At 42.6% G+C, this 10110-nt stretch overlaps 1 protein-coding gene across 1 annotated transcript in view; it reads left to right on the top strand.

The window, feature by feature from the left end:
* The window catches only part of syne3 (spectrin repeat containing, nuclear envelope family member 3), a 51518-nt gene that overhangs the window by 7188 nt on the left and 34220 nt on the right, over positions 1-10110 (top strand). The window contains 4 exon segments of the mRNA XM_020599140.1: positions 1037-1209; positions 2226-2535; positions 4059-4214; positions 9941-10084. Of these exon segments, the coding sequence (XP_020454796.1) occupies positions 1037-1209; positions 2226-2535; positions 4059-4214; positions 9941-10084 (783 nt within the window).

Genomic DNA, 10110 nt, shown 5'->3' with positions numbered 1-10110 from the left:
GCTCCAACAGATCCCAGGAACAACATCTGAGATCTCTGTCCAGAAGAGTGCAGTCCTAGGAACAGCTAAGATACTGTGCAGGACCCTCAAGCTCCCAGGTCACTGGTAGAGTACCCGAGCTTGAAGGAATTACAACAGTTTTCTTTAATGTTACAGAAACAAGGCATTAACAGATGTGCAACGTGTTTAAAAAAAAATAAATAAATAAAAATCCCTCCCTTTGAAGTAGCTCCAAGATCGGTAAATCCAATCGGTGGTCACTGCGTCTCCCCCCACAAGACCACATACAGTCCCAAAGTAGTGAAATTAATTCCAACAGGTAGCGTAGCACCGACAGTAACATCATGGATTGTTGGAATCCTCTTGTTAACCCGTATTACATCACATGCGATAGACGCACTGGCCTCAAGCAGTCAAAACAAACAGGTACTGCACTCCGAGGAAGTCTATCATTGATGAGCTGATCATTCATCGCCGTCGGGTGCTTTATTGGCCGGCTGCTTGTACGTTAGGCCCGGTCAGGTAAAACAGCGAGTCCCCTGTACAGGAACATTCCTGGACATGCAGTAACCACAGGCCCTGTATTTTTCTCCACATCCTCTGGTCACAGTGCAGCAGCAGGAGAGAAAATACTGTATATCCACAAAACCAGGCACAGTTGAAAAATTCTGCTTTTACAATGGCACCGGTGGATGTCAGGCAAGCTCGCATGAACGTGCAACTTCCTGGGATTACCATTCAAGGAAATCCTTAAACTATCATGTAATACTGTTTTGTTAGGAAAAAAAGTCTTGCACGCATGAGTTTACAATAATTGTATAAACCGAGTTGCTTCTGCATAGAAGTACTAGAACATACAGTATGTACACCTCATTTTTTGAGCTTTAGATCACATCTAAGATGAGAATTTACCATTGTAACGTAAATAAGTCAGGAAACAAGGAAAAGCATGCCATGGGTTCTTTAATCTCCAGGTACACTATGTACACAGTTGTATTGACTAAGTGCTATTTTCTGTGCCCTGGAAAATGTGTAGAAAATCCGTCAGTCAGAGCATGAAGGTAGTGTGAAGATAGACATGGCACTGGCGGCAGCTGAAAACCTTTTGCAGAGCGCAGATGAAGAGCTGAGGAGCGACACCCAAGCTAAGATCAAAGACCTGAAAAGCCTGTGGGAGGAGACTTGCACCTACATCATCCACTGTCACAGGTGCTGCTTTTCTTATTACAGATGCAGTCAGGTCACTTCAACGTGTAGTATGTGTAGTAGTTTTGTAGGTGTTTCACATTCCTCCTGTTTAGTTTGACCTGAGGACAGCTCAGTTCACAGTTCAGCCATTAATGCTCTGTTTCAAATAACCTCAAATCTGTTTTCAAGTAATTGTTCCATGCTTGAACTGTGGCGTGCTGAAAAGCCACATACTGTACAGCATTAACATTTCTGAAAGAATTTAAAGGGTGTACTTGTATCATCGGGTTTCACCTACAGTTTTGATCTCTTTTTTTGTTTTTGTTTTTAAATAGATACGTTACACCTGGTTGTGATTTAACATTGTGTAGAACATTGTTTGGCATTCTTCACATTGTACTGTCTCACCTTTGTGGTGAAAATGCAGACTTGGCCAGACTGAAAATAATGATAATTTATTTTTAGTTCTTTGATGTAACATTGTCATGATGACATAATATTAGTGCTGGGCTGCAGCTGACAACATTTTTTTGCTACGAAATGTCCAATAATGCCCATCACTTACCAAGAGCCTGAGGTGTGTAAACAATGCAGTTAAAATTACAGTCTGACCTACTTTATGGTACGATGAACAGTTACCTTGAATTCAATTATTTTGGAATGGTGTTTTCACCTTTACTTGGCCATAACAGTGAGTCATTAGCAGTGATGTCTGAAAGAGATAACTATGTTGCTAAATGTACCACAGTATGAGCTAGCTGGAGGAGAGGTGTCTTATCAGCCACTTGTGAATGTGTTGTTGATATATCTAGTTTATGGAGTATCTGGGGCTGAATGACAGATAGTTGGTGGTTAGTATTTGCATTTAAATTATAGCTGCTTTGCAAATATAGTAGTTTCCTAATGTGATGACTAAATAAGTAGATAGGTAAAAAGAAAGTAAAAAAAAAAACAAAAACATAATTTTGCCTAAAAAACATTCCTGTGAACTGCATTTGACCAAATTGCTTCTTCCTGTTGTTTCACCTCACACACAGTCGGATTGAATGGGTGTGGCTCCACTGGTGCGAATACTTGAAGGCTTATGAGGAGTTTGAGCTGTGGCTGATGAAACAGCAGCGTAGTCTGGATGCTGAGGTGGAAATGCAGGTGGGGGTGAAGGAGAAACTTTGGCTGGTGGACCAGCAGAGGGTGGTGGTAAGTGACATCCACGGCCAGGCGGTGCTGTTAGAAAGGCTGCTGGACGAGGCTGCTGCGCTGCACAACAGAACCCAGGACCCCAGTGTGGAGCCCCAGGCCCAGGACAGGCTGCAGGAGGCCTACAATGATGTCAGAGACAGAGCTGAGGTGAGGTGCTTATTTATATGGTCTGATCCTCCTGCATTTTTCAGCTACAGCCTATATCTGAAGGTAATTGCACTTTGTATACTTATATACAAAGTTCAAGATACGAAGTGCAACTTTGCTCAGAGCTTTCACACGGGGCACAAGAGATATTTGGAGAACATGCATTGTGCAGATTTTCAAGACAATTTTTTAACCCAGTGAATTACAAAATGAAATTTCTGGCCTGTAAAGTTCATTATATCAATAAAGGTAATGTGATTTTGTGCTTGTTGAAAACAACAGCACAACTTCTAGCACATGCATGAGGAAACCAAAAGCAGAAACTAATTTAAAAATTGTTGCACATCCATCACTCACGACAGAAATATTGATTGTTGCATACAAACTGGATTACACAGATCTTGTTGGTGATTAGAAATGCAAGTAACAAATAGTTTATTATCAAATAATTGTGTGCTTATTTATGTGGTTGAACTTGTTTACATAGTTTTTCAAATGTGAAAAAATTGTAAAACAAAAAAAATTGTACATTACAGTAGCATCTTTAAATTGTTTCTTAAGCCATTTTCAGACAGGACGCCATGGATGCTGTGCTCTGCTATCAAACCCATTCATGTCTATGTTTTGCACAGCGCAAGAACGTATCTGCACTGTGCTGAGCTGAACCGAAGTTAAAAACCGTTTTACTTGGGCACAGCACTCTGTGATGACACTTTGACATGTCCAATTGCAGAGATCCTAACAGACCACAAAGTAAATAGAGGAGAAGCTGATTTTGGCAGATCCACACCCCCTCCTTCTTTGCTTGCAACTCATCTCCTCCTCATCAATGCAACTAAAGCCAGAGCTTTTTGCTGACATGTAGATAGATACATTGTGCATCTGAAAAAATTAGTTACTATCTGCTAATCAGCTTGTGGAAATATCTTGGGTTGCCTAGCAACTGGTGCCCAACATGGGCGTGATTTGCGTGTGTGCGCCCTCCTCCCCTGTGCTCTGCCCACCCCCCGCGGCGAGCGCAGCGCATGCTGTGTCCTATCTGAAAATGGCTCTAGTCAGCAGCTTCAAATAGGATTTGATGTCGCCCGCTCTGGCCCCAGGAATACATTTGACTGGTCTCTCTAGCTTCAGGTTTCTGACTATGGAGTCACCAGTTGCCAGAGTTGGTTCCGCAGCGGGTGTGTTGCTAAGTGGGGAAAGTCGTTTTGAAACATGAACAGGCAGGTGATTAATCATGGATATTTCTTTAAAGCTAAGACTTTTGCGAACTGTCACCCAGCCATCTGGCTGAGATCCCAGCTGCTTGGGAAGCGCTGGGGGCCGGCTAGCTTGGGCAGAGCTACGTCTAGGGGGCTCCGCACTGGTTACATGGGCATAGCTAGCTGGGGTGTTTTCCATGCTGTAGAGCTGTGCTTCCAATGATACCCAAATGTGATGTCTGTGATGAGTGTTATGATATTTTCATTGATTTTGAATAGTGTGATGCTAAAAATTACCGCAAGGTGTGTCTCCTGTTGTGCTAGGAGCGTCTGTCGCTGCTTCAGAAGATCGCTGAGGAGCACCAGACATATCAAGGCCTTGTGCAGAGATTCCAGTCCTGGCTGCTGTCAAAAAACAAGGAGCTAACTGATCTGATGGAGAGGGAAGATACAGGCGAGAACAAGCTTAAAGCCTTACAAGTAAGTCTCACTGATACTGAATTATGTAGCTGCTGTTGATGTTGCCATATTGGTAGTCTTCATTTTCAGCAGTGATAAATGTCATATAAGCTAAAGGTAGAGTTTGGAAAAAAAATTCTCTGCTGTGTAACTTCCATCCATCTATCCATTATCCATACTGCTTATTCCTGAATATGATCGAGAGGGGCTGGAGCCAATCCCACCTGACATTGGGCGAAAGGCAGGGTACACCCTGGACAGGTCGCCAGTCTATCATGTAGTCTATTGCCAGGTCTGACATGTAGACAAACAACCACACACGGGCAATTTAGAGTCACCAGTCAACCTAATCTGCATATCTTTGGACTGTGGGAGGAAGCCAGAGTACCCGGAGAGAACCCGTGCAGGCACGGGGAGAACATGCAAACTCTGCATTGAAAGGCCCCAGGTCGGCCGGGGGCTCAAACCTGGAACCTTTTTGCTGTGAGGTGATAACGCTAACAGCCGTGACGCTGTGCCACCCCAGCTATGTAACTTTCCTATTCTAAATGTACAGCAAATAAAAAGAAAAATATAGACTGGTTTATGAGCAATGTCATCAATAAGATGTGTGCATCACAGGGGTAGAAAACAAAGCAGACTGAATAAGACTATGTAGGAAGTAATATGACAAGCACTTGTGCAGTAAACTGCTTGAATTGCTGGAATGGTGGCTGGAAAATGTCACCATCCTAAAGGGAAAGTATTCCTTCCAACAGAGAATGGAAAAAAGACTGGGGTCCTTCTGTGCTCAGTGATGATGAGAGGAGGTCAGGTCGGTGTTACTGGATGAGAGCTGGTGCAGTGTTAATTTCATTTCTGTTGAGTGTTTCTCCCTAAGGTTGGCTAATTATTCTTGAATAAAAAAATGTACAAAAGCTTAGTAAAGCCAAATTAAACTGCCACATGTAAGCTGGTTATGAAGCCTAAACTTTACATCATTACCTGACGCTACATTACATGCACAACTATTTGAAGAATAATATTTTTTAAACTTTCTTTCTCTGAGCTTTTCAGCCATGGCTTTAAGAAAAAATTTTATTATTTAAATGAAGTTAGAAACTGTCATGGCACCGAGCATTTTATTTATCAAAATAGACTGATCCTTATGCAGGATTATTTAACCAAAATTAATGTCCCATTTTCAGTTTTCCAAATTCTCCATTTTCCATTTGGCAAAAGTTTCATTTTCATTTTTGAAGGGTGTGCATGTAAATTATGAGGCAGAGTTTGAAGAGTAGCAGCCTGATGATTGGTCCAGCAGAATCTGGGGTGCCGAGTCTGACTAACCACATTCATTGAGGGCTACTGCCTGTTAGCTTTCTAAGTAAGCCTACTTCTCCCCACAAAACTAGATAAAATCCTTTTGGGGAATTTTTTCCTTTTTCTTTTTATTTTGGCTAAAATAATCTTCCACAATTGTTAGCTGAAGATGCTAAATAGCTATGTAGAATTGACATACAATATAAAGTCTGGTAGCTAACATGTTATGCTCAAAACTGACTGTGATAAAGTTAATCACATTGTTACATTACATATGCCTTGTATTAACTACATTTATAAACTAAGTGTTGGAAAATGTGGATAAGTGATATGATTAATGTTATTTGCTTTTTGTTTTTATGTAAACCGTTAATGTTGGATATTACATCCATGGTAATAACTGAGGTAGCAGCATTTAAATGAAAGACCATACATGGTCTGTTACTAAAGTAAGGTAATCACTGTTTATTAAAATCAGTTACTATTTAAAAATGATGAAAATCTCCAAAAGATGAGCAACAAATAGTCAAACAGTCCTGGTGCACCGACAGTAAGATTATCTCCAAATTTTGTTCCGAAGATGTGGAATATTTAACATTGAAGCTATGGCCATTTTATTTGCCCAGAGAAATGCAATATATCATTGTAAGTGTGGTGTACGTACCCCCCTCAGCCAGGGAGGGCGCTGCACTCAAAGAGTTGCATGACATGATCAATGAGCATGAAACCACATATCCTGATGCTGCTATTATTATTCTGGGAGATTTCAATCACTGCAATCTCAGAAAAAGCCTAAACTGTATCAGTTTGTGCCTTTTCCTACTAGAGGAAACAAAACACTGGACCACTGTTACAGTAACATTAGAAACGCTTTCTCAGCAGAACCTAAGCCTCATTTTGGTAGATCTGACCACCTAGCAATCTGGCTCTGGCCAGTTTACACCAAATGGCTCAAGGCGAAACCAGTCACAGTGAGAACTGAACACCTCGATTGACTGTGCACAGGCCAGCCTGCAGGGCTGTCTAGAGGCCACAGACTGGAACATCTTCAAAGCGGCCACAAACAATATCCATAAATATACAGACCCTGTGAGCGATTACATCAATTGGTGCATGTCTATATGTGCCCCACCCAGAACTGTGCACTTCTTCCCCAACCAAAAACCCTGATTCAATGTGGACATAAAACAGAAAATCAGGAAGAGGCAGGAGGCTTTCAATTCAGAGGACCAAGGGGAGTACAGGGGAGCCTGGTGTGAGCTACAGAGGTCCATCAGAGCTGCAAAGAGTGCATACTTCCAAAAACTGGAGAGCTGTTACCTGAATAATAACACATATGCAGCATGTGTATCATTGTAAGTGTGGTGACACACAAAGTGCATTGATGATGCTACTTACTGCAAAAATATCACTGTTCATGCCAACCAGAAGCCATGGATGACAGGTGACGTTCACAGACTCCTGAGGGCTCGGGATGCAGCATTTTGGGCTGGCGACACCGCAGACCGAGCAACAGCAAGAAAATATCTGGGCACTTCAGCAACACTAGAGATGTGCAGAGTCTGGCGAGGCATCCAAACCCTCACAGGCTATAAACCTCCACCTCGGAACTATGACAGAGACATCTCTCTGCTGAACAGCTTCAATGACTTCTTTGGGCGCTTTGAAACACAGACCAACACACTGGCTCAGAAGATCACCCCACCCCCAGGCGAGCAGTCTGTGTGTCTGTCCACAGTCAGCGTGAAGAAGACCCTCTCCGGGATCAACTCACGCAAGGCAGCTGGACCAGATAACGTACCTGGTCATGTTTTAAAGGACTATGCTGCGGAGCTCAAGGATGTCCTCATGGACATCTTTAACATCTCTCTGAGCCAAGCAGTTGTTCCCACGTGTTTCAAGGCCTCCACAATAATTCCAATTCCAAAGAAACCCCACCCAACCAGTTATAATGACTATCGGCCTGTGGCACTGACTTCTATTATTATGAAGGGCTTCGAGCGGCTGGTCATGCAGAACATCAAGTCTATCCTTCCTCCCTCTCATGACCCATTTCAGTTTGCATACAGGTCAAACAGGTCCACAGAGGATGCCATTACTGCTGTTCTCCATCCAGCCCTCAACCACCTAGATTCAAAGAACTCTTATGTGCGAATGCTGTTCCTAGGCTCAGCATTCACCACAATCATTCCCCAGCAGCTTACACAAAAACTTGGACACTTGGGACTCAAACTCCAACTGGGTGCTGGACTTTCTAACAGGGAGGTCACAAAATGCACTGGTCAGCAGCAACATCTCCAAGACCATCAACCTGAGCACAGGGGCTCCGCAGGGATGTGTGCTCAGCCCATTGCTCTTCACACTGCTGACCCAAGACTGTGTGCCAACTTACATCACCAACCACATTGTCAAGTTTGTGGATGACACGACTGTAGTTGGCCTCATTACCAACAATGATGAGGCCAACTACAGGAACTTGGGATCCAAGGTGGCGCCGCTGTGTTTGGCCAGCTGTCTACTCCTCCTGTGTATTTGTTTTTTTGCGGCTTTTGATGTTCCCTCTGCCTTTTCTACTTTGGTGTATGATCGTTTGACATACGCAACTCGATGAGAAGAGGCCCATATTACTGTCATGGTCAACAATTTAATCCTCCACCACCTCTGCCAGCGTCAGTACCGTTAGTTCTTTTGGATCTATCTGCAGCCTTCGATACTGTCGATCACGCTATTCTTTTGTCGAGACTTGAACACCTCGTTGGACTTAAAGGCACTGTGTTAAACTGGCTTTCTTCCTTTTTGACCGACAGAACCTTCTCTGTTAGTATTGGCGACTGCGTCTCTAATATAGCTCCCCTCACCTCAGGTGTTCCGCAAGGTTCGAACCTGGCTCCATTACTCTTTTCTCTATATATTTTACCCCCTGCGGCTATTATATCTAGCCATAATGTTCATTTCCACTTTTACGTGGACGATGTTCAGATTTATATGCCACCGCTCCTATGTGACTCCAATGCTCTTACCCCGTCGCATACAGTAATTGCATTCGGGATATATTGGCTTGTGCTAAATTTTCTGCAGTTAAATGAGAGTGAGACAGACTACATCCTTATTAGTCCTGATCTGTCGCCTGATGTTGTTAACCTCTGCACTTCAGTCTTCCCTCTAGATGACACGGTGAAAAATCTCGGTGTAATTCTTGATAGTAGTTTTACTGTTGAGAAACGGATTAGGGCAGTGGTTAAGTCGTGTTTTTTTTTTTTTTTTTTCATCTAAGACTCTTATCTAAGGTTAAACCTTTTTTGTCACATGGAGATCTGGAGAAGGCTATTCATGCGTTTATTATCTTACGGTTAGATTATTACAATGCTCTGTATGTTGGAGTTCCCCAGACTTTGCTTCAAAAACTACAACTAGTCCAAAGTGCTGCAGCTCAGTTGCTATCTAACACCACCAAGTTTGCTCATATCTCCCCTATTCTCTGTGCTCTTCACTAGCTTCCAATCCAATTCAGAATTAAATTAAAAATTTTATTGTTTGTTTTTAAAGCTATTCATGGCCTCGCACCTTCTTACTTATCTGACCTGTTGGCAATTTATGTGCCGTGGAGAGCTCTCCGCTCCGCTGATCATTTGTCGCTGGTGGTCCCACGATCCTGCTATAAGAAATGGGGCGACCGTTCCTTTTTTATTTGTGGCCCCAGACTGTGGAATGCTCTGCCGGTAGAACTACGGGCAGAAAGCGAACTAGTGGCCTTTAAGTCAGCCTTAAAGACCCACTTCTTTAAGCAGGCTTTTGAGACCTAGCTTTATTGTTTTGTTTTAGCTTTGATCTACCAACAGTATTTCCTTTTTTATTGTACAGCACTCTGGTGCTCCTGTGAGTTGGAGAGCGCTATATAAACAAAGTTTTATTATTATTATTATCATTATTATTATTATATAGGTTCATAACTTGACACTAGAGTTGTGATTCTATATCAAATGATAAAAGACAACAACCTCTTCCTCTTCCTCAACCGCTTCCTGAAAATAGTTACACTTTTGGAAAATTCCATTTTACAGTGGCATAACTGTTCCAGCACAGTGTGTGATTTGAACTAGCAAATATTAAATACACCGTGTGAAGTTGTATTAAAAAGAAAAAAAAATGAGATTGCAGAGTGGTGACCTGCTGTTGTATAGAAGGAATTGGTGCCATGGAAATTACACAGATTGGAATGCACTAAACCTATATGAATCCATTACAGTGTATTTAATGCGAATTATTAAACTATAGGTAATTCCACAGTTTTATACCTGGCTTAGTAGTGGCGTGGCTGGGATTCATTTTTTTGTTAGAATTTCACAAGTCATAAATATTTAATAGTATTTGTGATTTAAAAACCAGTTTCCAACTGTACTATTGTAATCAAAGCAAACATAATGTTGCCTCTGTCCTTGTGTCAGGCTCTGGATGATGGTGTGGCCAGTGAGGAGAACACCCTCCAGCATATTGAGGGTGTGGCGGAGGCCGTGAGGGGCAACACCTCTCCTGCTGGGGCTGAGTTAGTTGTGGAGGAGGCTGAGGAGCTGCGGCTAGGGTGGCAGTGGGTGGGGGCGGGGGCGTGGGGAGGGGG

Source organism: Monopterus albus, unplaced genomic scaffold (genome assembly GCF_001952655.1).
Source record: "Monopterus albus unplaced genomic scaffold, M_albus_1.0 scaffold40.1, whole genome shotgun sequence".
NCBI lineage: Eukaryota > Metazoa > Chordata > Actinopteri > Synbranchiformes > Synbranchidae > Monopterus > Monopterus albus.
The sequence above is the reverse complement of the archived record's forward strand: the minus strand, read 5'-3'. Positions and strand labels throughout refer to the sequence as shown.